General features: G+C 33.6%; 4 protein-coding genes across 6 annotated transcripts; 2 read left to right on the top strand and 2 right to left on the bottom strand.

The window, feature by feature from the left end:
- The first annotated feature begins 832 nt into the window (after positions 1–832).
- On the top strand, positions 833–6380 carry LOC112509290 (sphinganine C4-monooxygenase 1-like). 2 transcript variants are annotated; one of them, XR_003068816.1, is made up of 4 exons: positions 838–960; positions 1042–1378; positions 5449–6044; positions 6236–6380. XR_003068816.1 is itself a non-coding variant. In XM_025114165.1 (3 exons), the coding sequence occupies exons 2-3, from the start codon at positions 1148–1150 to the stop codon at positions 5989–5991; spliced, it is 774 nt and encodes a 257-aa protein (XP_024969933.1). In that variant the 5' UTR covers positions 833–960; positions 1042–1147; the 3' UTR covers positions 5992–6380. The 2 variants fall into 2 exon arrangements, 1 of the variants encoding a protein (XP_024969933.1); XM_025114165.1 differs by having other exon boundaries at positions 833–960; positions 5449–6380.
- A 1301-nt stretch (positions 6381–7681) lies between these two features.
- On the bottom strand, positions 7682–9556 carry LOC112510338 (pentatricopeptide repeat-containing protein At1g34160). The gene has a single exon (XM_025115731.1). It carries the CDS (start codon positions 9554–9556, stop codon positions 7817–7819), a length of 1740 nt encoding a protein of 579 aa, XP_024971499.1. The 3' UTR covers positions 7682–7816.
- Positions 9557–14238: 4682 nt separating this feature from the next.
- LOC112508528 (uncharacterized protein OsI_027940-like) lies at positions 14239–16820 on the top strand. 2 transcript variants are annotated; one of them, XM_025113171.1, is made up of 6 exons: positions 14239–14328; positions 15601–15787; positions 15860–16019; positions 16312–16349; positions 16427–16478; positions 16564–16820. In XM_025113171.1, exons 1-6 carry the CDS (start codon positions 14324–14326, stop codon positions 16647–16649), a joined length of 528 nt encoding a protein of 175 aa, XP_024968939.1. In that variant the 5' UTR covers positions 14239–14323; the 3' UTR covers positions 16650–16820. The 2 variants fall into 2 exon arrangements, with proteins under 2 accessions (XP_024968939.1, XP_024968940.1); XM_025113172.1 differs by having other exon boundaries at positions 16567–16820.
- Positions 16821–16857: 37 nt separating this feature from the next.
- On the bottom strand, positions 16858–21142 carry LOC112508527 (probable F-actin-capping protein subunit beta). Its single transcript, XM_025113170.1, has 8 exons — positions 20963–21142; positions 19878–19948; positions 19471–19584; positions 18774–18859; positions 18624–18697; positions 18413–18532; positions 17366–17461; positions 16858–17056 (listed from the first exon to the last, which is right to left on the bottom strand). The coding sequence occupies exons 1-8, from the start codon at positions 21089–21091 to the stop codon at positions 16973–16975; spliced, it is 774 nt and encodes a 257-aa protein (XP_024968938.1). The 5' UTR covers positions 21092–21142; the 3' UTR covers positions 16858–16972.
- Between the last annotated feature and the right edge of the window lie 6173 nt (positions 21143–27315).

Here is a 27315-nt window from a genome sequence, read left to right on the forward strand (position 1 = left end):
TGACTGTTGAGGATGGGACTAAAACTAAAACGGAATGATATCTATAAGGTTAGGTTTGTAATAAATAAAATATGAGAGACGATAACCAAAGTTTAACAAACCACATGAACAAGGTTAGTAATTTAATCTTGAAATAACATACGATAGAATTAAAAAGGATCTCGTTTTTCTTCTGTATACACAACTACGTAACCATGGTCAGTATTTTAATGATCATCATCAAAAGCCAAAAGATATCATCGAATTGTTTGTCAAATTAGTCAACAAAAATAAAAAAAAGATAATACATGGTCAATAGATTATGAAACCATCCATATAAAATTAAAAACGCTAAAACCTTCTATAATCCTTAACTTAGTTATCGCCCATCCGGTCTAGTGCGCACCCTAAACTCATCGAGGGATCATTTACCAAACGTTTCTCAGGTGTTATTTATCTTACTGAATGAGCGTGAAATTCACCGAGACTCTTATCTAATAAGTGTGGGAAAACCTTTTAACTGATCAACGTATATCAGGTAAGAAATATTACCCAAAAATTCATTTTGATAGCCGAAAATGTAGGGTAGTTTACCCGTCACTTACCGGCAAGTCATGACCCTAACTTTTAACTTGCCTTATCGGGTATATTTTCAGCCATCAAAATGAATTGTCAGTAAGCGTCTTTTACCTTATAAGCATTAACTGTGTAAGAGTTTTCTTCTTCACTTACTAAATAAGATTCTCAGTTCTTGTTTTACCGCTTACCGGATAAGATTAATAAAACTCCATAGAAAATACTTTGGTAAATCACCCATGGGAAAAGCAGCACCTTACAAAACGGTCCTTAATCTAATGAGAAGTGTTTCCTTTTTTGAAAAAGAGGGAAGCCAATGGTTTATTGATCGAGCGGTCCAGCGAATCCACAAACAAGATTACAAAGTTCTACACCTGTCGAGCCAACTTCTACAGATCTGATTCAGTACGTCCCGTTTAACTCCTTGTTCTCTTTGATTTTGTACCCGAATTTTGACCTAAATCTGTTGTATTATCACACTTACAGGCTATATTTGTATATTCAATCGGAGTTGCTGAACTAGTTAGTTCGGATTTAGGGATCAGATTGGGGTTAGGGTTTAAGAAGTGGGATTTTATTTGATTTTACAGTGATGGTGTTTTGGGAAGGGTACGTAAGTGATGAAGTGATGGGTACATTTGCCCCAATTGTGGTGTACTGGTTGTACGCTGGAATTTTCCAGTTGCTACCGCCTCTAGATAATTATAGGCTGCACACTAGAAAGGAAGAGGATGCGAAGAACTCGGTGCCATTGGGTTCGGTTGTCAAGGGTGTATTGCTTCAACAGGTTGTTCAGGCAGCCGTTGCCCACCTCCTGTTTTTGGTAAGATGGCTCTTATTTACATCATCTTTATTATATTATTTTGGAAAGTTGAAGAGTTTTCTTTTCATATTTTGTATGTCTAATTGTTTCCCTGTTACTAGGTTGTTTGATTTCTGCTTGTTTAGTTATAATACTTAATAGGGATATGAGAATTTAGTACTTGTAGAGAATATGGAACTGGGGTATGTATCATGCAAATTGTAGAGTGAAATCAACTACAAGTGATTACAAGTTGCTTTCGTATTGGAAACTATTGAAACATAATGATTAAAAGAGAAAATAGGAACTAGGAAGGATACCACATCAGGTGCAAGCACATCTGCAGCATTTTCTTGATCAGCAGAGATTACTTCTGATTCTGATGTTGCTGTTGCAGCAGTTCAGCTGTGTTCTTCTATGTTTAATAAGCTAAATTCTACTAGTTCCCACTTTTAATTTACCCAAGGATCCCAATGCTTTGTTTAGAATATTAAAGAATCTGTCCCAAGACTCTTCCTTTTCACCCATTTATTCATGTATCCTTTTCGGTGATTCAAATCTCTACATCTTTTTTCTTTTTTTGTATATTTTTCTCTTTCACATTTTGAATTTTCTATTTAGTTTCATTCACATATGATGGTTTCATGATGAAACCTGGGATGACTTGTACTTGTGTGCTACAACTTTTAGGTTAACGCTAGGATCTTTAAGAAGTTATATATTGTTTGCTTAAATAGACCATATTATATGCATACTTGCCCCTTTGCCATCAATGTAAACAATTACAGTAAACTCATGATACAAAAAGAGTGGTGACAGCATAAGCTTTTCAATCCTTGCACTTGGAATGTCTCTAAGCTCACCCATCTATTGCTAACTGCCCAACTCCTATATGTTCCTATATTTAAATCTCTGTTGACTTCCTCCAGGTTGTAACTTTTGGCTTAGTCATAGCTCATCTAATGCCCTCCTCTTGGTAAACGTCTCTCTTTCTCACTTGTGCATCCAAAGGTTATATTCCAGATGTAACCGAACCACCTCAACCGTCGTTTCAATCTTAATTCATTTTAACCATTTTTTCTCTCAGATATCATCAACTTCTAATCTTGTTAATCCTTTCGGGAGCAAAAATCCACCTCCACATTTGCATTTCTACTATACTGACCTTTGTGTTTTCCAGAAAAGAATTTGTTGCTCTTAATATATATCATAAATGTTTTGCCAATAATATGGACAAGAAGTTTCCTTATTCAAACTTGTGATTTCTTTTGCACCTTCAAAGGTGATGCTCAATTACTCATTCAAGAGAATTATGGCTGCGTAACTTCTATCCTATTGAAACACTTGTTTCTTTTGCATTAAATGTTGAAGCACTCCACATAATGACACATGCTAATTCTTGCATATGACTGCTTTGCGACATGATAAATCAAATATATTGGCTACTCTTAATCTTATGATATTATACTTTCCTGTTATTGATTATTTGTTACTTGATATCCACTCTTGAAAAAGTTCGGTACTGATCGTGGATTTTGCTAAAGATGGTTGTGATTTCTCTGAACTTTCCTTCTATAACTTTGAAAGATGTGTGAAAATCCTTCATCGGAAAGGGATATTCTGCATTCTTGAAGCATCTATTTCTTTTTATGCAAATTGCTCACAGAAACGAAATAAACTTTAATGTTTTCCACATATCGTATTTCCTCCTCCTATTCGTACCACAACTTAATAACTACTACCAATTTTGATAGACCCATGACTCAACAGTGAGAAAGAGAACAAGAACAAGTTTCGTGATTCTCTTGTATTCAAAATGCTACAGCTGAATGATCCAAACTTTTTCCTTTCTACACTTAAAACATCAATCAACACACATCTTCCCTATTCTTTTTGTTAAAATGACTTATCATGTGAAACAAGCTGCTACCATAAACACAGATCTATATATGATACATGCATAAGGGGTCTCTCTCTTTGGTTGTATCGTGAACGTATATTTGTTTAATGTTTTGCTGTATTGCACCTTTATCACAAATCAGAACTTATTACTCTTTCAACGAACGTTTACTCCACTTGAGAACCTCTAAAAGTTGTATAACTAGCCAAAAATAATATATCAACCACAACCATTAAGATTATCATCAAGCATATCATTTTTTCTTTTCTTGAAAAGAGTGGAATTGTTAGGAGATGGATATTACTTCAAGTGTTTATTCTAACTGAAGGTGTTATCGTGAGTTTGGTGGTTGTCATAAATTTGCCTTTCCAAAAAGGTTCCCTTTATCTTTATATTTATTTATGATAAAGAGAGCTTTTAGTAGACTCTTCCTGTACTAGTGAAACTACTTATTCATTTAGCTTGAAAGGGAATTCTTTTCTATCATGAAAGGGGAACTGAATGTGATAGCAAGAAAAAGCGTGTAATGCGGGGAGGCGGGAGTTACTAATTTGACTGTGCTGGGCAAGGATTCTTCATACTAATATACACAAATTGTGCAGGATACAAAAATATGTACCCAGTACCTTTAATATGACGGATATTGAGAAAATATTCGGTGCTGCATGTGGTTAAGTGCTGCGACGTGCATTATTTGAATGTAGTTTCATATGCATAATCCTGATTTCAGTTTCTAATTGGTACCCGAAATTATTGTATTTATTTATCACATATACTTGTGATTCCTATAAAAAGCCATGTGAATCCAATTGCAATGCTTTTATACTCGTAAGACTACTCTCCTACATGCACATACTGATATACATTTTCGTTAACTGGTGTATGGAGTCCATATTCACAAACACACATTGATAAACACTTACATACATATTCACACACACTTGCACATATACATACATATTCACACACATTTTGTACATGTACATACATATTATATGCATGCACATATACACACATTATGTACATAATACATAATAATACACACAAGTGTATGTATATGTGTGTATACATATACGAGGCGACATTCTCCCTTTATTGTCTTCTCACCGACTCAATTGTCTGTGTTGTTCCCCGTCCACATCAACTCAAATACTGGGATCATTTGTCTTGTATCAACTTTACTTGTAAAGAATCTTGATCTACTTTCTTTATTTGTGGATGGATACCCTCGTTTAATTAGGCAACTGAGGCTTTGTTGACTTTGTTTGCCGTAAGGCTCTATCCCTAATTCATTCAAAAAGGGTGTACTCTTTTGGCTATACTGGAAAATAAGATGATTTATAGTAACCTGGAAAATGGAACATTAATCAAAGAGCATGCACATCCCAATTCATCTGAATCCTGAAGTAGCCTGCAGTTATTGTTTTACTACCAGGCTTTAACTTGATGGTAGGCATAAAATATATCTATGGTCGAGAGAGAAACACACTATCAATTCTACTTTTTTTCTCAATTTATCGTCCTCTAAATTTCTTCGCATTACTTCCATGTCCACAGATTTACATGAAGAATTAGAGAGTGATGATAGAGAGAGAATGGAAAAAAATATAGCACCAAAATGAATAAATGAAGTTTTAATGCATATTATACATACCATCCTGGTTATGTCCGTCCCATATTTGTAAAGTGAAGTTACTCCTGCCTGTTCTCTGTTTCTTCATCCGAATTAGTAATACTTCCATGTTTCTCAAGTTAATACAATGTTTGACTAAGCACATAGTTTAATTTAAGTGTTTGTTTTTTAGGTAGATTTATAAAATACTCCTTGGTAAATAGCAAAATAAGGGAATGTTTGTGGAGAAAAATCAATGCCATCAATTTTTGTGATGATTATTAATGGGTAAAGAACGTTACAAGACATTTTGTTTTTTGTTTCTGTTGTTTTCTATAAAATCTATCAAAATGTAATCTTCTTGAGATATTTTGTGACAAAAAAATTGAATTTAAATTCTTCTAATGGTGCACCAACGGTGACTTGTGTGATTTGCATCCGAAAATGATCAAATATTGTCTTGATTTTTGTGTTTAATGTAAGAAAATCTTTGGGACTGAGGAAGTATATGGTATGTTGTATAATGATCATTTGACATCTTTTGTTCTTGTCTAAAATCTCTACAATTTTTGTATGTAGGTGACCTCGGAGACAGGCTTAGTTGGGACTGAAATCCAGCCGTCCGTTCTTATTCAGGTTGTGCAGATCATCATCGCAATGTTTGTGATGGACACATGGCAGTACTTTGTGCACCGATACATGCACATGAACAAATTTCTGTATCGCCACATTCATTCCCAACATCACAAACTGGTGGTACCTTATGCAATTGGAGCCCTCTACAATCACCCACTCGAGGGTCTTCTGCTAGACACAGTTGGTGGGGCCATCTCTTTTCTTATCTCAGGAATGACCGCAAGAACTGCTGTTATATTCTTCTGTTTTGCTGTCGTAAAAACAGTGGACGATCATTGTGGACTATGGTTGCCGGGTAATCTCTTCCATTTGTTTTTCCAAAACAACACCGCTTATCATGACATCCATCATCAACTGCATGGCCTGAAGTACAATTTCTCGCAACCTTTTTTCCCAATTTGGGATAAACTTCTTGGAACCCACATGCCTTATGATCTCATTAAGCGGCCCGAAGGAGGATTTGAGGCTCGGCTATCGAAAGATTAACTCCAATCAATCTGTTCACTACTCAACTGTATCAAAATGTCGATTTGATTGAGGTAACTTGAAATCCCCCTTAATTTCTCTTTATCCAAATGAATTTGTAGGCTGCAAGTTGCTAGTAATCAACTCCTTGATTGTGTTTAGTATTATTCTAATCATTCTTTCTTTCCATTTTTTGTCTGATTCTTTGGATTTTAAAGATGTAACAGTGATTTGTAACTTGTTATTTTGGTGTTCTTTTGTGCAGTCTTGCAAAAATTGTAATCTTTTGACATGCTTCTTCTGTGTTTGCAACAAATACTGTATGTTCTTCAAATGGAATACACTTATGGTTTGCAGTTTGCAGTTTGCAGAGGTAAATTGAAGTTCTTTCTTATAAAATTGAATTATGGTTAAAGATTTGCATACAATATTGATGATTCATGCATTATATCTTTTTGACAATTGATTTCATGTTGTTGCTATTTGAGCATCCATGGGGTAAATATCATATTCATATGTGAATGAGGGTGGAGTACTAGCTTAAATACTTTTAGGTTCTCTTTAGCTCATGCGGAGGAATGAAAATGAGAATGAGAATGAAAATGATAGATAATGAATTTGCATTCCCTCCAGTTCAATCAGGAATGAAATTTTGGGCTTATGAGGGAATGATTCTATTATATTATAGAAAACCAAACAGTTTCTTTTATTTTCATTCTCATTGATTAATGTCCGGTACTTCTAACCATACACCCCCTTAGTTTTTCTTTAAACATTTATTATTTATGTTGCATAGTTTAAGAATGTTTAATAAAAAATTGTATTTGCTAAACAATAAAATATGAAAAATTGTGCTTTTAACGACTGCTTGATTTGGAGCTTTTGAGAGTGTTTGCATTTGTATGAATAAACTACAGTTACTTATATACTGACGTAATGATGACACCGATGCTTTTTTTAATGGTTTTTATATCAAGAAATAAGCTAATTAATACTTAACTAGTTGTGTACCTGTGCAATGCGACGATAGAGTCATAACTTTTAACGATTTTGAAGTTTCATTGGTTTTATTAGAGAAGATTTAACGATGATATAAGTTACACTTGGTCTTTACATATTAATACAATTTGAATAAATAAGAGTTATGGTTCCAATTACAATCTATCAATGGGAAAAAAATTGTATGACAGTTTAAAATCCAATATATTTAAAATCCAACATATTTAAACGACTCTACAAATGTGTTCGATTTACACCAAGAGCAAAGAATCAAGAGATCGAGAGCGAGACCGAGAGTTCTAGAGCAATTGAATGAGAGAACCTTTAATAACTAATGATGAATATCAGTTTGAATATCACCTTGGAGGATGAGGAGAAAACATAGAGGTATGAGAGAGTGAATGCATGAGTGAAATGTACCACATCACTCGCCACATCAACATGATAATCCAGGTATTTAAATGTTTAAAATTTTATCTACTATCGATAACATCCAGAGTAAATTACAACTTCCATTTATGTGTTTTAGAAATTATGGTTTTCGTTCTTGTATTTTGCAATTCATTGTTATTTTCATTCTCATATCTAACTTCTACCTTTAGGTACGAGGGATGGAAACAATAGTGAGTTATCGCTCATAGGGATGGAAATCGTAATTTTAAAAAGTATAGGATAAAAATAACAATTTTCAACAAATCATAGGGGCGAAAAATGTAATTTCCTGTAATATCTATTTTCACTACATAAAATCTTAATAAGATTGGGACCCTAAACTCTAATTGGGGGTATTTTGTAACCATTTTATGATGGTTTTCACAAAATTTGTTAACAAACTAACAGATGAAGTTTACCAATAATCTTTACAAGAACATAACCCATCTTTAAATCTATGAAACCGAGTTCGATCCCTCACGATGATCTCTCGTTCGTAAACCTTCGAAACGAGCTTCATCACCTCGTGACAATCCCCACAAATCCGAAGATTCTTGTTCACACGTATCGGACTAGTTGTCCCAAGGCTAAGCAACCCGAAAGCCACAGCCAATTTCTCACTATGATAATTTAGCGCGTTCTGTTTCTCCTCGGTCCCTATATCGTGCAACACGTAATCGGTCTCGGGAACGTACCCGTGTTCCATAATCCGACACTTGATCTCATCGAGCTTCTGATAGATCGGTTGTAAATCCGAATGACTTTGATCTCCGTTCACAAACTTGTGAATCACACCGTCAATATCGATGTAGCTAAACCCTGGAACCTTTTTAACTTCCTTTTCTTTCATCGAGTCCCTAACTCGACGTACGTCTTTCCATCTATGATGAGCTGCGTAGATGTTTGATAGTAACACGAAGTCTCCATCGCTACTTGAACCTAGCTCCGCCAGCTTTCTTGACGCCTTTTCGGCCATTTCTATGTTCCCATACGTCTTACAAGCACCTAATAAAGTCTGCCAGAGAACGATATCAGGTTTTATAGGTATTGAATCGATGATATTGTAGGCCTCATTTAGTCGGCCCGATCTCCCCAATAGATCAACCATGGCACCATAGTGTTTGATATTAGGAATCACCGAGTCATCTTCAGCCATTGTTTCGAACAATTTGATCCCGTGTTCGACCATGCCGGCATGATTACAAGCACAAAGAGCGGCAAGATAACTAACGTTATCGGGTTGAAATCCTTCTTTATCCATTTGATCAAAGAGTTTAAGTGCTTCGAGGCCTTCACCGTTCGTCCCCATGACCATGATCATCGTGTTCCAAGTAACAAGAGTTTTTGGACACTTCATGTCGTTGAATACCCGATAAGCTCTTCCAACGTACCCACATTTCCCGAACATATCAATCGCCACATTGCAAACTTGCTCATTTGCATCAAGATTTTGGCTTTTTATGTAATTGTACATGCTTTCGCCCTCTCGGATTGTGCCCAACTGAGCACATGCCGAGAGGGCTCCAATAACCGTGATCGCATTGGGCTTGAACCCAACGTCTCTCATTCTTGTAAAGAGTTGCAAAGCTTCGTTGGGTCGGTTCCCTTGAGCCAGTCCAGCAATCATAGCGTTCCAACACGTAACATCTAATTTAGACATTTCATCAAACAGTCTGCGTGCGTCGTCCAGATAACCAGACTTCGCATACACATCCAGCAGCGTGGTTTGCAGCAAAACATCTGCTATAAACCCATATCGAACCACCTGCGAATGTATCTGGATCGCTTCGTTACAAGCTAACGCTCGTGCGCAGGCTTTAAGGGTGAACGAGCACGTGAGAGCGTCGGGCTTGCAGGTGAGCACGCGCAAGCCTCGGCGGTAAAAGATGACAGCATCGGCGGGTTGATGGCTCTGAGCGAGGCCGCGGATGACGGCGTTCCAGTCATTAGTGACTGGAAATGCAATGTGTCGGAAGATGTCAGCGGCGTAGAGGAGGCTACCGGCGGCAGAGGATGTGGCGCAAAATTCAAGGAATTTGGAACGTGGGGAAGGGTAGAATTCGAAGACACCGGCGGTGATAAGGTGAGCTTGGAGTTGTTTGATGTGGGACAAGGTGGCGCACTTTTGCAGTAATGGCTCGACGGCGGCGGCCATGCCACCGGAAAAAGACTTGAAAGAAAGAAATATATAGCTGTTAGTAATTTGAATTTGACCCCTTTAAATATGTTCTTTTTTGCGTTTTACCCCCTTGGATATAAAATTATACCTATTACCCCTCCTATTTTGAATGAGTGTCAACTCATCCCTTTCTTCTATTTAATCTTTGTATTTTCAACATTATCGTTTACTTATCGGATAAGATTTTATTCACTAAAACGCATCGTATGCAACAATGTATCCCGGTAAGCGCTAACCATGGTAAGAGTCTTCGTCCTCACTTACCAGGTAAGACTCTCGATTCTTGTCTTCGCTCTTACCGGGTAAGATTTTTAGTTCTTACCATATTCATCCGGTAAAGTAAAATGGCTTGGTAAACACTTACCCGGGTAAACATTTGGTAAACGACACCTTAGATATGAAAACTTTGACATATTATCTAAAGACTAGGGATAGTGTGAGAACGTAAGTTATGGTAAGAAGAGATTCGATTCTTGATCATTTTTAATTTCATGTTTGTCTATGAATTGCGCTCTGGAAGAGAATTGATCCATTGCATCTCGGTGTATCCCATTAATGTTGACGTTCAATTAGGATTGATTCAAGGGTGTAAATGTCTTCTTACTCTTCTCACCGTAACTTCTCATTCTCATCATTTATCTAAAAATGAATTGATTTTTGTGTGTGTATATATATATATATATATATGTGTGTGTGTGTGTGTGTGTGCGCGCGCGCGCATGTGTGTCATATTATCTTTACAGGCCATTTACTAGAAGTTTACTGATTAGTGGTTACCGAGTCATTTACCTTACGGATGAACATGACAAGAGGTGACGATTCTTATCCAATAAAAGCAATGATAAGGATAGAGAGTCTTACCCGGTAAATGCTTACCAGGTAAATTGATGTATACAATCTTATCCAGTAAAATAAATTATAGTAATAACTTTTACCAGTATGTGTTTGTCGGGTAACTGTTTGAGTAAACAATTCCTAAATCAATTGTTTCATGGAGAAAACAAGTCAAGTGGACCCGATGGATACATAAAATGAATTTTTTATGCTTCTATATAAACTAAAAGTGTACCCGCATAATGCAGCATGGTGCATCTCGATTTCGAAGTCAAGAACTTAAACCCTCAATTCAGATTCTTGTTTTGTTCCATTCCTTGTTTCTTCTCGATTCACTTTTATGGTTTGGTGATTTTGAAAGAATAATAACGATTTTGATCGGTTATCAGTTTTATGAAGTATTTTACTGTATTAATAGAATTGTACTGCTTGATACACATATTATGAAATAAAACAAACCGGGTAAAAGAATAGGAAAATATATTAGCAATATCAAACTGAAAAATGTTTATTTATTTTTATATAATTTGTTAAATCAAAACGTGAATTGTATTTAAGATATTCTATATTTTAAATAAAAAATGAGATGTGTATTATGTACGGTGAAATATCGTGTGATAAGAGAAGTTACGGTGAGAAGCATAAGAAGGGATTTGAACCCTTGATCACTTTTAATCTTATGTCCACTTATGAATTATATTTAGAAGGGAATTGATAATGTGCATCTCGGTACACCTCATTAATGTGGACATTAAATTATGATTGATCAAATGGTGGATGTCTCTTTTTACGCTTCTCACCATAACTTCACTTCTCACTGAAATTCAACCATATTATGTATTTAATTATGTTTATCAGTAATTTGTTATATAATAACATTGAGATTTAAGAAGTTATGTGCTCTTGAATTTCAAAACGACATGTATTACACAACGGTACTTGATGCAGGAAAATAAATTTTGTAAAAACAACTGGGAACGAAGTATCGATATAGATATCAAATTTAAAGTAATGAAATGCTATTTTTTTTATTATTTTAAATGAGATGTTTATCTTGTATTAGTTAGCTATTTGAATTAAAAAAATGGAGCTTTAGAAAGTTGAACTTATGCACCATTTTATTATAATATTAAATTTCATATAATATGCATCAATAAACGGTAACTGATTTTTAGAAACAGTTTTTAAGAATTTCCTACAAATAGTTTATAGTATAGTATGTTATAATAATATCATAAATAAGTTTATTAAAAAAGTACAATTTTATTTGATTATCTATACTATATTATAAAACATTTGATAAAAACTCTTAAAAATCTTTTTTTTTAATGCATGAAATACTGTTTATTGATGCATATTACATAAAATTCAAGATTTCAAGTAAATTGTGCGTAAATAAAACTTATTAAAGCTCAATGTTTGAATTTATATAACTAACTGTGGATAAATATAATCAAATAGARGATAAACATCTYATTTTAAAATATAAAAAATCTAAAATATAATTAGGATAATTATCGCATTCTAACAAATAATTAATTATTATTTTTATAAAAAATTATATTATTAAACCAAATATAAGTTACTTCGTTATTGAAACTAAATTAAGCTATAATAAAAAAAATTGTATTAAAAAATTACACAAAAAAATGAGAAATTTTAAATAATTAATTTGATATTAATATCGATATATTTTTGTCAATTTTTATAATATCTTCAAACTTATATTTTATTCAAAAATAAAAACATTGTCGCATTTTCAAAATCACATAAGACCATATTATAACATCGACTGAAATAAAGAATAAAGCCAAATATTAAAATTAAGATGTATCTCGCTGCATTACACGATTATATTTCTAATATATCTTTAAAATCATATTTATTACCTTTATTTCAATCTAATTTTTATGAAAAAATACCTCTTATGATTTGTCTTCATTTGTATATCGAGAAAATCCAATGTATCACATAATGTGAATAAAAGAATAAAATTTAACTAAATATTATTACGTTTATTTTTTTGGAAATAAATTAAAATAGTCATTTTTTATGATGAGTTTCACCTGTTAGTATGAGAGTTAATAGGAAAGCATACTAACATGAGTTAATTTTAGTTTTTCTTATTCGGATATATTTTTGAAAGTACAATGTCCTAATAAAAAATATTTTGAAAATACATTGCTGTAATAAAAAAAAACTGAAAGTAGAATAAATATTATAATAACTAATAAGGAAATTTGTAAAATTAGATTGTTTTTTCGTGCATTTTGTCCTATTTTCAACAATTTCTCCATTTTTTAGATTACAATATGATTTATATTATTAAAGATAACCTTGAAATGAAATGTTTATGAGAGATAAATAATTTTTAATTAAATGTATCAAATACTTTAATGATATAATTAATATTGTAATCGTTAAAATAAAGAATCTGTTAGAGTTCAATGCAATTCTTTTTAGAGATATTGAATTTTACTTCTCTATATTAAAAACTCTAAAAAGAACTTGTTGGAGACTACAGAAGGGTATTCGTACAATGCGGCGAGATACATCTCGATTTCAGTGTTTCGTTTTGTCTCAATCGATGTTATAATACAAGTTTATGTGGTTATGAGAAAACAATAATGTTTTTGTTTTTAAATAAAATATATATAAAGATATCATCAAAAACTGGAAAAAAAAAATTAATAATGATGATATTGATACCAAACTAACTATTTAAAATTTCTTTTTTTTTTGTGTATATTTCTTTAACTCATTTGTTTAATTTTGATTTAATAATATAATTTTTATAAATATAATAATTAAATATTTTGTTATAATTCAATTATTATCTTAATTATATTTTAGATTTTTTTATATTTAAAATGAGATATTTATCTTTTATTTGATTATGTTTATCTGCAGTTAGTTACACGAATTCAAATATGAAGCTTTAATTAGTTGTACTTACGCACAATTTACTTGTAATCTTGAATTATAAGTAATATGCATTAATATAAATAGTATTTCATGCATAAAAAGAATGGTTTTTAAGAGTTTTTGTCAAATGTTTTATAATATCATACTAAAAGGATACTCGCACAATGCAGGGAAATATATCTCAATTTTAATGTTTCGTTCTATTTTGTCTCTGTAGATATTATAATACGGTTTATGTGGTTTTGAGAAATAGATAATGTTTTTATTTTTGAATAAAATACAAATTTGAAAATATCATAAGATTGAAAATAAATATATCAATATTAGTATCAAATTAACTATTTAATAGTTCTAGTTTTTTGGTGTAATTTATTTAATTCAATTTTTTATTATTATTTAATTTAGATTTAATAACAAAGTAATTTATTTTTGGTTTAACAATACAATTTTTTATAAAGATAATGATTAAATATTCTGTTAGAACTCAATGATTATCTTAATAATATTTTAGATTTTCTATATTTAAAATAAATGTTTATATTGTATTTGATTATATTTATATGCAGTTAGTTACATTAATTTAAAAATAGAGCTTTAATAAGTTGTAATTATACAAAATTACTTCTAATCTTGAATTTTAAGTAATATACGTAAATAAACAATACTTTATGTGTAAAAATGATTTTTAAGAATTTTTATTAAACATTTTATAATATAATATAGATAGATGATGCTATTAAGAATTAAGATATATTTTATTGTATTTTAAATATTAAGATAAGAAAATAATTTTTTTGGTAACGGAGGATAATTCCAAGGTCAGTTTTTCCGGAAGCATCTAGATGCTACGCACTTGTTCTATCCCCATCCCTAGTTATAAATACTCCACGGAACCCGTTTGCACTTTCCATATTGCCAGACGGGAGCTAACGATCCTTTTCCAACAATTCCATTTTCCATTACAAACTGCAAAGATCAGCAAAGATGAGGTAACAATTCTGTTCGCTTTTTGTATTTTCTTCTTAGATTATGCTAATTTGCTACATTCGATTTAATGCATAAAGATTGATTCATTCACTTATCTGTATTCATCTGAAATCAAATTGTAGAATTACTGTTTATCTGATGATTCGATGTGCCATGGCTTGTGCATTACTATAATTTAAGCAGGCTGTTTTGGATTGACGATGTTTTTGCTGATTTTACCGAATTTTCGTTTGTTTAGTAATCTAGATCACTGGAGATTTCGTCGATAAATCGCGGTTCGATTTTAGGGTTTTAATGGGTTTCTTCGTTCTAATGGGACTCGATGAATTTGATTAATCATGGTTATGATCATCCATGAATGCTTGTTTACAGCAAAAATAAATAAATTAATCATGTTGTTAGGAGCATTATTGCAGATAAAACTTGTGGCCTGATTTAGGGTTTTATTGTTAGTTTATTGCGTGCTCTTTTTGTGATCATCGCATCTCTGCCAAAAAACCATCTCTAGCATCCCTCTCCTAACTCTTATCACTGATTCAATGCTCGTTTACGATGCTCTAATTTATGTTTTATGTTTTGGGATTCTACGTTGTTCTTGATGAGTTTTTATTTTCTATTTCTTCCTTACACTTACGGTGTGTTTGGGATTTGCTTATTTGAAATAACTTATGCTTTTCTAAAAAACACTTATCAACTTATTATAAGTTACAATGATTTAACTTCTTCAAAAACTCCTTATTATCAGTTTGGCACAGGTATAAGTTGCTTATCCAAACATTCAAAAGTGTTATAAGTTGCTTATCCGAACACTCAAAAGTGTTTATTACCGATGTCACACCGGAATAAGTCAATAAGTTGTTTTTATAAGCAATCCCAAACACCCCCTTATACAGCTTTAGACTGGATGGAAAAGTTAACCACAATTTTTTTTGTAAACCAGAATCTCACAAGCCTGAGCTATATTTTTAGGTGCTCATGGTTTTCCAAGGTGGTTGATTTGCGAATGGAAAACATTCGGTCTTAATAATACTGAGGTTTATAATACTAAATTGGATAGTATTGTTGAACTTGTGATTTGTTGTCAAACAAAAGTAACCAACACTCTTTCTGATACTAAATTGGATAGTATTGTTGGAACCCTGTTTTCGGTGTCAACGGAATCGTTAAAGGCTGTGCTTTATCCTGTTGACCCCAAGAACTTGCAACTGAAGTTGGATATATTGTTGGTATATGTTACCCTTTCTAATCTAGTTTTGTTTCTGGGCATTTGTTAGCCGACATCCTACTTTGAAGTGGGCGCAGAGGGCTGATGTGCTTTTCATCACTATCGATCTGCCCGATGCCAAAGATGTGAAGCTTAAACTGGAGCCTGAGGGTAAATTTTACTTCTCTGCAACTGCAGGAGCTGACAGTTTACCGTATGAAATAGACATCAACCTTCACGATAAGGTGGATGTGAATGTAAGTAGTCTGTGAATAGTCTTTTACACCTGTTTGTATTGGGAGCGAAATGATAAAGATTGGAAATTGCAGGAGAGCAAGGCGAGTGTAGGGTCGAGGAACATTGTTTACCTTATAAAGAAGGAAGAAAGTAAATGGTGGAACAGACTTTTGAAGCAAGAGGGAAAAACTCCGATGTTTGTGAAAGTTGATTGGGATAAATGGGTAGATGAAGATGAGCAGGACGAAAAGGGTTAGTTGGTTTTTTATCGTCTCTTTGTTCACAATTACATGCATTTAGTACGCAGGACATAACAAAAACTCGTTTGGTATGACATTTAGACTCGGTAGGACATGATAGATGGGCAAACATTGGTAAATTACTAAATTATCCCTGGAAAATTAAAACCCTAGAACCTGCCACAATTCTTCTTTCATATGCTTATGGTTGTTTGGTCTGAGTAAACAAATGGATCCTAATAGGATTACAATTGAAGCAAAATAGCTGCTTATCATGATATGGTAACATGGTTTTGATTATGCAGCTGGTGCTGATATGGACTTTGGCGATGTCGATTTCTCAGTAAGTACCAACTTGCATTAGTTGTGGAAGTGATTGCAATTCATCTAATCTAACATGGGGTGTTGTGTGACTTGTAGAGTCTTAACATGGGAGGCGGAGGAGACTTTGATGCAGATGGTGTTGATGGAGGTAATGCAAGCGTTCTAATAACCGACTGATTTTGATTTCTTTGTTTGAAACTGTATTTAGAAAGATTGTTTCATTTCATTTGCAGCAGATGATAGTGACATGGAAGAGGAAAGTATTGGGAAGAAGGAAGGTGCACCACCTGTTAGTAATGAAGTTGAAGCCATGGCTTGATTTGATTTTTGATCCCAACTATGTGGTTTTCTAGTAGCATTTATAGATTAAAGGGTTGGATTGGGTTGTTGACTGAAACTAATTAATTAATCTTGAAATATATGTTGGTGCTACCGCAAGTTAAAACTTGTCAAATGGTTGATGAATTCACGAAGCCTTCTTTCTTTCGACACCCAATTTGTGTTGTAGAATGACAGACCATACATAATGAAGAAACACTTGCATTTCTGTCATTCAGTAAGTTGTAAGCACAAAAATCCAAGAGATTCGACTAAAGATCCAAAATTACACATTCACACACCAATAGAAGAAACAAGTTGAATTTATGGATTTCTGGTCTCTGGCAGCAGCAGTTCAGGAGGAGGACGCAAAGTGCATACCATCTCCTTTGTTTTCCCAAAGTACACCTAAAATTGCACACAACAACTCAGTACTATCTCACTGCCATAAAAATCCTAGGAATAGCAATTGTTTTCAAAGCTGGTGTTTGGTTCGAGTGATTTATATTTTGTGGAAAGATGAATCTTTAATGTAGAATCTGGAAGGAATACCGTAATTTATATATCAACTACCCCAATGTTAGTCAGATTTCAATTCGGACAATTACCCCAATGTTAGTCAGATTTCAATTCGGACTTTACTTTAAACCAACACGGGGTTGGAATGGATTCATGCGCCAGATGAACTATTTAGTTTTTCAGTTTTCAGGAGAATACCTGGTCAAGTTGATTCCTCAGTTTTCCCTCCAATTCTTCTATCATCTTTCCCATATTGCACAGATGACCCTCTTCAACAGAGAGGTCTGCTTTCATCTACAGATTAAACAACAGCTATTGCATTAACCACAATTGCACAGCTTCTTTTATGCATAATTAATATCCCCCTTGATGTTATACGAGTGGAGCTACTTTGTTAGAGTTAGCTTAAAAAGGTGAGAAGAGTGTGAGTATTTGCCGAATATAAATATTATATATATGTTAGAAAAACATGTAAGCTTAAATTAAATTAGCCTAGCCAGACTACAACTACAGTAACTGTCACTTGTCTAGGAAGGCTAACAGAAGTTGGATATGGCTTTGTCTTCTGCAACATTTTATTTCAATAGTGATTATGATGTCAAAATGGTAAAAGGTAGAGCACTCGGTTTGATTGATCAAAACAACTCTTTCATTGCTTTAAAATATCTTTGAGAGGTTGAATCAATGCTAAGAAAACCTGTGAACATGAAGGCTATAGAAGTTATATTGTTACCAGTAGGATTATGCACCATTATAAACTAGCTGGAGTGCAAAAGATATGAAGAAGAAATTTGAAACGACCCTTCACTGTGTCTTTATTTAAGTTAGAAGAGAACAGATGTGAAAGTAGGAAAACCTCGGTCTATGGCTAATATAGACCTGAAACTGGCAGCAGCAAGTAAAAAATCATGGGAAAGAAATTCCAAGAATAAGAACAGGGTCCTTCCTTCTTTTGCATGATTCAGTATGTCCTGTATGCGTTCTATTTTTCTTTAAGTTGGAAGTTTATAATGCTAATAAAGGTGCATGCATCACGAGGGACATGATAGTGAACAAAATTTAAGGACCTAACACTAGAAGACTCTGTCCATTATAACAATATGCACTGATCATATGGTCATATATTTTAGTATGTGGTGTCTAGCTTTAATTCTAGTTACATTTGAGTTGGATGGCTAGCACATAAAATTCATTTATAAACGGAAAGGTTAGTAATATCTCAATTTAGCATCATATCCGAGTTACCTGTCTCCTAATTGATCCTGACAAACTAAACGTGCCGGATGTCTCACTATTTGTAGTCAATGACAGCATTATAGTACTTGTTAGACAGTAATGAGCCATTCCTTCCTCTTCTGGCCCAACCTGAACAATATGAGAGCAATTGCAGTGCCATAAGAAGTTGGAGACAGAGAGAGAGAGAGGATTAAGCTTATCAGTAACTAAAAAATAATACCTGGATAACATGTATAGCATCCCACCCACCCTCATGGAGATAACCTCGTCTACCATGTCCATATTTTGATCCATCTTCATAGTAAAGATATATTGCAAATTAGTTAACATAAAACAAATCATAAACAAACTAATTCACACTAAATTAAACCTTTTTTAATCAAGAAGCAAGCTACGAAGCCTTCGTTGTCATCCTCCTCCCACAAATAGACTGATGAGATACCGCCTTCATAATATCTAACAACAGATAGATGAACAATGAAAGCAAACCAATTACCCAAATTAGTTGCGGTAGGCCAGATTTAATGCATTAGAGATTATAAATAGTTGATATATGAACAATGACAACAAGCCGTTTACCCAAATTAGATGGGATTAGGCCAAAACTGAAACCTACAGAAATTATAAATGCATGAACCCTTTACATATCCAACATGAATGTCCCTTCATTTCACCTATACAAGGCCAACTTTCTTGGCATATCAACTTGCTACTTTCAATGTCAATCTTGGCTGACATCTACCACGCTAACAAGACTCCTCTTGGTACTAGTTTCATCTAACTGGTACAAGTCTCGATCAGTATTACCACAGCTTCTCAAGTCTCAACCTATGCCACCCAAGTTCTCCTTTATCATAAGTTTACTTCTATCATTCATTATGGTGACATTTCTCAAAGGACCAGAAGGCACAATAGGTAAATAACGACCTTCCTAATAAAAAAATTGGCTAATCCAACGAGAACAGTCCATGGATATCCAAAGCCGGATGACAAGAATTCTCCAAGTAAAAACAGAAAATCAACAATGATGAATTCAAATTTAAGACGAGGTGAGTAAAGGACCTCACTGGTCACGATATACTGTGAATACTTCATTTGCCTCAACTTCTAGTGTTCTCAATTCAGACGATGGGTACATCCCGTCTTCCAAAGGAGGATGGTACTTATTTGACCAAGGTGATCTGCAACCAAAAACATAAGGGATGGAAAGTAATGTGATAATATCAAGGAGTTAATGGAGGTCCTAAGAGCAACTGATGGTGAATATTTGAATTGTTGTGCCTCAAGAAGCATAAACAGAGGGTTCTGTCTTTACGTTGACCTACACCATTCTTACTAGTGGATATTCCAAACCCCTCCTTTCAAATATATAATAAGATGTGATGCAAATAAAAACTTGGAAAGGCACATGAGGGGCAACAAACTATGATGAGAATCATCATTACTTTAATACAATAGGAAGCAATATGGTTACCTGTAAGAGTCGGCATCTCTGTTGTACTCGCACAAAATGAATTCTTTCCCATTGTCCACATCACATACAACCTGTTTTGCACAGTAACAAGAGCAAGTGAAGTTGCGGACATGACAACAATCATATGCACTCTAAAGATGCATCCACAGAAGATAAGACGATACAGTATGCAACAATCTCAGCATTGATGCATATTTATGGCAGAAAGCATATTGGACAGGACAAATCAATAATGAAATTTTAATTTCATAATGTACTTTATCCTAATGACCTTAAGTATTTTCCTTTACAAATGCAGCATATTCTGTAGGTCCAAATTTTTTTCCATTCTTTCTGTAGCCAAATCAAAAGGAAGGCAGGGAGAAGCAGCAGCACTTCCTTTTGTGTTTGGTGAAGCATGATTATGGAGGTCAGCACTTGGCACAAAATTTGATACCATCCAGTTCCAAGGAATTAGAAAGGTAGTTGCAAGCAATCTTTTCGCAAACACACATATAAAAGGTCGACGATTATGGTGAAGGCCACAAAAAGAAGCTAAATGTAAACAAGTACTGAGATCTCAAGCTAAGAAAGTTAGTGAAGAGATATCTGGCATTTAGGCACAATCCACAGTTACATACGCTGGGAGGTTGCTATTGATGATACCATCATCTGCCATATGTTGCTTAGTTATTAGATCTCGATTTGACTACTGTCACAAATGTTCTGTTTGGTCTCTACAATTGCACCGTCTATGAGTCTATCTTTCATTTGAAGCCCGGATAACCTGGCCACCATCATCTCTAACCTATTCCGATTTCCATCCAAAATGATAATTTCGTACTTAATCATTCGATAAGATAACAGCGGAGGAAATATGAATACCTGACGAAACTGAATCCTAGTCAGATTTCTAGCCCTAGTTCTGAACTTGAAATAGAGTTCAACAAGATGGACAAGAACTATAACACAAAAAGCGGATTCACACACACAAACCAATCCAGTAACCGTAACAGAAGTTCAAGTCCATCAATGGAATAAACATACATAAAATACTACTATATACATAAGAGTATACAAGTTAGGGTTTACAGAAAGTTGTAAACCTGAAGAGGCTGATCAACTTGAGAGAGCAGATCGGAGGAGTGGTGTGGCAAGAGGCTGAGGAGGGCGGAGAGAGCCGTCTCTGTGTGTTTTGGAGGCATCCTTCTCATCAATCCCATTGCTGCCTCCATTTTCACAAGAAAGTGGGAAAAACGCTTGATCTGAAGATTTCCCTCTCAAGAAACCACCATATATTATCTGGCCGGCATTCATTTGAATCTTTTAATTGTACATTTATCTATTAATTATTATGTGGTCCCTTGACTACTCATTTTTTACTTTTTAGTCCTCTTAGCTTTTATTTTACATTTTCGATAGTCCTTGAACAAATCTATTTTAGCATTTTTCACCCCTCAACTTTTACGCTCAAAAGGGAGGCGCAACAATAATAAGTGTTTTTTTTATTTAATATTTTATCAAGTATAATGGTTAGTTTGTATGAAGCTTAAATTTCATGATGATAATTATTGTTTATTAACGGCTGTTTATTAATTGTCTAGTGAATAAGTAGAGTCATCTATTAGCATGTTAAATATGAGATTTTGAACGGTACCCCCAAAATTTACATGAGATTAAGGTCTTTTATCAAACTGTATAAAACTATAGCCGAAATTATTTAGGTTCAAACTACTAATTGTTTGGTTTTAGGTCCAAATTATTAATGATTTAGGTTTAGTTTCAGATTGTTAATCGTTATAGGTTTAACTCATTTTTGTTCTTAACATATACTCTGTTATCTCATTTATACAATATGACAAAAAGTTTTGAATATAGCAGGGCCTCCAAAAAGATTGGAACGTGCCTGCGGGTAAGTGCTTATTAGGAGTTGCTTACTAGGTGTCACTTATTTTGTCGGGTAAGCATATCAAGAACAAAAAACCTTACTCAATAAAAGATATAACAAAAATCGAGTATCATATCAGTCAACATGGAGATGAACATTTTTACCTAATTATAATACGATACAATGCTGCTATTTTTCTATATGTACCAAATTTATTTAATTACCGTATTAACAAGATAACATGATACAATTATTTTAAAAAATATTTTTTTAATGAATATTGTATATACTAATTATTGTAATTTTGTTGAGTAGTATACAGGGTTTGGTGATGATGATGTTGAACTGTTGATTGCTAAGCATGAAAGAAATTTGGAAATTCAAAACCAACGATGCTTTATATAATGATGTTGATTGCTTGCTTTCAAAGAGATTCAAAAGCCAACCCGATATTATGTTATTTTAATTAATTTATATTAATTAAATCAAATATTATTAAAGATTTTTTTAGTATATGAAAAATAAATTTAATAATATCTAGATATCGTAAAATATATAATTTTTAATTTTCTTTTCTAATAATAATAATAATATATCTATATTATATTATAATGTATTTGACAAAAACTATTAAAAACCATTTTTATGACGTGGTCCCTCAAGGTCCAATTAAGGGTTTTATTGAGATTTTTATGGTTGAATTAATTACAATTTTCAAAATAAAAGTCCAGTTAAAGATTATGTTCCAACATAGATATTGTTCTGGTTCATATTCACTTAAAGCAGTTCTTATCCTCGAGAACCAATTACGGCCTAAAAGTTGGCTAACGACTTATTTTTAGTTAATATATACAAAAATATAACCAAGCCACAACAAGAGTCAACCAAGATCGATTGGCCCTGCTGACCTCGAATGAGACCTAAATATTGATTCGTTGGATGGTTAAAAACGCATACGAGCCTTAATGACAATGTTGCTTTTCTATTCATTACAAATGTTACCTTTAAAATCAAAATCGGTTAGGATTTGCAGTAACGTTACAGCTTGAAATGTATACTACCTAACACATGCTAATACCAACCAACACATGGTTGGTGCTTTTTCTTTCCTTCAATCTTGTCAAACAAGAGACTAAAACATATCCGATCCATGTTATAAATTGTTCAAAAGATTAACTGAAAGTCAATTTCAAATTTTATATCGTGGTCCGTTTATATAAAATATTGATCTTATTCGTTTTTGAAATAGTGTGATTTGAGGTCGTTGATGATGTTTTATTGCATTATCATGTTAAAGCGTATCTACCTTGCTTAGGATAGGTTGTTTTATGTAGGTCCTGTTAGGTGGTCAGTATTATGATATTGCATGTTTTATATGTCTATGTAATATGTCAGACAGTGACATTATTAAAAAATACGTAAACCTATAAGGTTGTATACAAATAATGCGTATGCTAATGAGATCATTGGATGGTTAGAAAATATTATCATATGTTTATGACAAGGGTGGTGCCTGATTGGTTTGAGTTTGTCTCCAAAGGTCAAAAGTACCAGGAGGTTACAGGTTCAAATCCAAGTAGAAATAAAAATCCCCTTGTGGCCACGGAGGTTCAAATGCGGTGACTCCGGGCTATCTGCAAAGTAGGTGGTCGCCCTGGGATTAGTCGGCTTGCATAGCGGGTTGGATATCCAGGTTAATCAAAAAAAATATTAATATATTTTTTAGTAATTAAGGTTTTATGCATAAATATATTTATATAATTTTATTAAGTTGATTAAATTAAATAGAACTTTTTTAAAGAATCGGGTCTAATCGACTTTAATGGGAATACTCAAGGATTAAGGTAAGCTTTTCTTATGTTGGAGAGATCAGAGTTTATCTCTAATCTATGTTAACCTATGGGGCTGTTCACCCAACGCTTACTCGATAAGAGTCAACATTTTTACTTAATTTAGGATAAGATCTGGTCTAATAAAATGACATTGTATACAACTTTTTATCCGGTTTGCGTTAATCGGATAAGAGTCGTCACTCTCACTTACCGGATAAAATTCCCGGTCCTTGTCATCGCTCTTACAGAGTAAGATTTTAATCCTTTTCATGTTCATCTGATAAGGTAAAATGACTCGATGAGCACTTACCGGGTGAATGTTTAATAAACGACCTCTATATCTATGTTTTAAAGCTTAAGCCTAAAACTAATCCAAAACCCTAAAACTAATCTTAAACCCTAAAAATTTCGACCATGATAACAAAACAGAAAAATTCCATCTCTTTCTCTCTCTGTCTCGTTAAATCATATACAATCTTGAAGAATCAAGGGTTTTAGAGCTAGCACTACATTGAAGTCAAACATGATCGTGTGCAGATCAATATAAAAGAAACCTAACTTGGATTCTTGTGGTACAAACTATTTGCCTACAAACAGCGAGGTAATTTTTGAAACGCCATATGGTTTGTTAGTGGTTAACTGGTGTGTCATTGGGTTCGTTAATAGGTTTGCTCACTAGAGATCACTAGTTCAAGCCCCTTCAGGGTAACTGAAGGGTTTATCTGGCTATTAACTTCATGATCCCATTAAGATCAGTTGAGGTTGCACAGGCCCATGATTATTAAAAATGAAATGTTAATAGGCGAGTTAGATTAATTCAATTGATAAGTGTCAAAATTGTTTTATATTTTATGATCGAATCCACTACATGATACACATTTATATGGCTAAAAGAACCTACTAAATGTGTTTTATCATTCCATTATAGGTTAATATAATAGAGAGAACACACAAAAAAATGGTTGACGCACTTAAGAGGGTTGTACAGAACAAGTGGTTGAACAAATGCATAAAAGAGAAACATGCTACCTTGCCATGCAGGGGTTGCATACTAGGGTCACAAACGAGGGTCGTGCACCAGGGTCGCATATATGATATGAACTTATGATGCACAAGATGCTACCCTGATGTGCAAGGGTCGTATAATTAACTGTAGGGACTAATTTTGTCAATTTTTGAATCTTGAGCAATTTTTCCATTTTCTTGGTATAAATTGAGTTGGAAACCGCCTTTTGAAATAGAACAAGGGACGGTTTTGGGAGCAAGATAGAAGAATTGAAGCGTCTACCATCTCCATTCCGTTTTATTTAGTTGGTAACTCGTTTTTATTTTCAACAATAGTCAAGCTTTAGATTGTTGATGCATTTCATTTAAGATTCCTTTGTAAGATATTATGAACAAATTTTATTGGCTTGATTTCCATATGAACGTCATTTTCACTTGAGTTATCGATTAATATGATCATTTAGTTGATGTTCTTTTGGAAAATAACTATTTAAACCCTGGATACGTAACCGTTTAGAGATTTTGATGAAATGTCAATTGAAATCATTCGAACTCAATAAAGTTTTCGATTTGGTTTCTTGAACTCTTGCAATTAGAGTCTAATAAGACGAGCTTGTGGGCTTATTGCTTCAGATTTGTGATTTTACAAATCTTATCATTACAATTTATATTGTGATTTGGAGCAGTTAAAACTTGTTATTTGCCGATTTCAACAGCCATAAAAGATCAAGAAGAGAGCAAGTGACTACAACTTGAAAAAGGGTTACGCAGCCTCAACATGTATACAACACCACCACCACTTGATTCAATCTTCATTCCCGATTTATGGCCTAAACTTTTGCTTAACGCTTCTTCACCATTACTAGCCACCCGCAAAGGGTTTATGTGGCCTTGGCTTCTGTATCCGTCAACTTTTTTGGAACGAAACGATTAGAAGATTCTGATAATTTCTTATTCTTATTCGTGTCCGAGTTGATAATGTTTTTGGATATGAACTTGATGATTTATTGATTTGACGCTAAATTACGAAGAAGGAACCTAAAATTTGATAATGTTCTTGGTAATTGATGATGTTCGTACAACGTTATTAATAATAGGATGAAAAAGAAAGAAGAAGATGAGACAAAAAAACTAAAATACCGTCACACGGAAGGCAATTAACACAAGACAATTAAACAGGCCAAGAACGAAAGCCATAACAATGTAGAAACCATATATTTTCTTATGTACTTTTGAAAGGGGAGCTACAGAAACCAAAAATTTTCATGAACAACATGAATGATTTTGATTAGAATAAAGTTTGGTTTTCGTCACTAGCGTTTGTTTATTTTAAGGGGTGTTTGGGATTGCTTATTTTATCTGCTTATTGATTTATTTCAGTCTGACACCGGTGATAAGCTAATACCTAGTGTTTGGATAAGAAAAAAGAAAACTGCTTATACCGGTGCCAAACCGGTAATAAGCAGTTTTTGATAAGTTAATCCGTCCTGACTTATGAAAAACTGCTTATTACCAGTTTACCATTTTAACCCTATTACCCTTTATACCTATCTTTTTTCCTCCAGATAACATCGATCTCAATCTTCTCCCTTCTCCATATAACAACATCAATCTTCTCTCTGTCCTTTTTGGTCATTTTACAGATATAAGCAAAATTTGCCAAACACTAAAAAACAACTTATCAGCTTATTGCAGTTTGGTACCGCTGTAAGCTAATCCAAACACTTTTTACAAAACTCAAGTTTGATACCACATAAGTTAATAAACACTTTTACAAAAAAGCATAAGTTGTTTTAAATAAGCAATCCCAAACACCCCCTTAATGGATCCCGTCTGTAAACTTCATTTAATCAAAATTTTGCCTCTGACGTTTGTTAGTTTTTAACAAATTCGTCCCTCTGTTTAACAGACGTTAAGGTTTTCTATTAAATCCAGTTATATAAAGGGTATTTAGGTTATTTTACCCGTTTTATTAATTTTCCTTATATATATATATATATATATATATATATATTAATAATGTATTTTAATTTTATCCCTGAACCTCTCTTTTTCCTCCCACTGACCAACTTCGTCTCACCAGCCTATGTGCCGACGAACTTTAGTTTGTTTTGGTTCACGAAAATATTGGGGAGAGAAAATGGTGCGAGTAAAAACCCACCATCGTCAATAAACATCAACAACGAACTTCATCCGACCAACCAACAAACAAACCCCACCGCTCCATTTTTTATGGTGATGAACGTCCCTGATGTTTGTAATTTAATGATTATATAGTGAAGGACAATTATTTTGTTGTAGACTTAATTTGGTAGATGATCGACCGATCGTATATGAGTTAATTTGTTTAAAGTTTCTTTCCGATTGTTGTCTTACTTGTTTTTAATCACTGTATGGTTACCTTTCTATTAGTAATCATTCCGCCTTGTTTGATCAAATGATGGTCATTCCTTTTGATTCTAGATGTACACAATACATAGTGAGAAGATGACGTTTTGTCCCACTCGCTGATGGGTTGGTTGACAGTGGTGGGTTTTTTCTCAAATCAAAATAGTGGGGGGCGGTGGGTTCTGCTTGATACATGGAGAGGAAAATGAAGGGGCGATGGATTTGGTTTTTCGATTGAAGGGATAGTGAGTTTTGTTTCTATCCGACATAAATTAATTTTTTGGGGGATATGTGGGAGGAAGGGAGGGAGATCGAAAATGTTAATATTTGGGTTTCTTAACTTTAT

Source organism: Cynara cardunculus (genome assembly GCF_001531365.2).
Source record: "Cynara cardunculus var. scolymus isolate 2C chromosome LG 3, CcrdV1, whole genome shotgun sequence".
NCBI classification, from domain to species: domain Eukaryota; kingdom Viridiplantae; phylum Streptophyta; class Magnoliopsida; order Asterales; family Asteraceae; genus Cynara; species Cynara cardunculus.

What these genes read in the sequence shown, in the direction of transcription:
- LOC112509290 (XM_025114165.1), top strand. Translation starts at nt 1,148, where the DNA reads ATGGTGTTTTGGGAAGGGTACGTAAGTGATGAAGTGATGGGTACATTT. An exon ending in TTGCCCACCTCCTGTTTTTG is followed by an intron (nt 1,379 to 5,448) that starts GTAAGATGGCTC and finishes TTTTGTATGTAG; the next exon opens with GTGACCTCGGAGACAGGCTT.
- LOC112510338 (XM_025115731.1), bottom strand. Translation starts at nt 9,556, where the DNA reads ATGGCCGCCGCCGTCGAGCCATTACTGCAAAAGTGCGCCACCTTGTCC.
- LOC112508528 (XM_025113171.1), top strand. An exon ending in ACGATAAGGTGGATGTGAAT is followed by an intron (nt 15,788 to 15,859) that starts GTAAGTAGTCTG and finishes TGGAAATTGCAG; the next exon opens with GAGAGCAAGGCGAGTGTAGG. An exon ending in TGCAGATGGTGTTGATGGAG is followed by an intron (nt 16,479 to 16,563) that starts GTAATGCAAGCG and finishes TTTCATTTGCAG; the next exon opens with CAGATGATAGTGACATGGAA.
- LOC112508527 (XM_025113170.1), bottom strand. Translation starts at nt 21,091, where the DNA reads ATGGAGGCAGCAATGGGATTGATGAGAAGGATGCCTCCAAAACACACA. An exon ending in AGAGATGCCGACTCTTACAG is followed by an intron (nt 19,585 to 19,877) that starts GTAACCATATTG and finishes TTTTGGTTGCAG; the next exon opens with ATCACCTTGGTCAAATAAGT. An exon ending in CAGGATCAATTAGGAGACAG is followed by an intron (nt 17,462 to 18,412) that starts GTAACTCGGATA and finishes TTTAATCTGTAG; the next exon opens with ATGAAAGCAGACCTCTCTGT.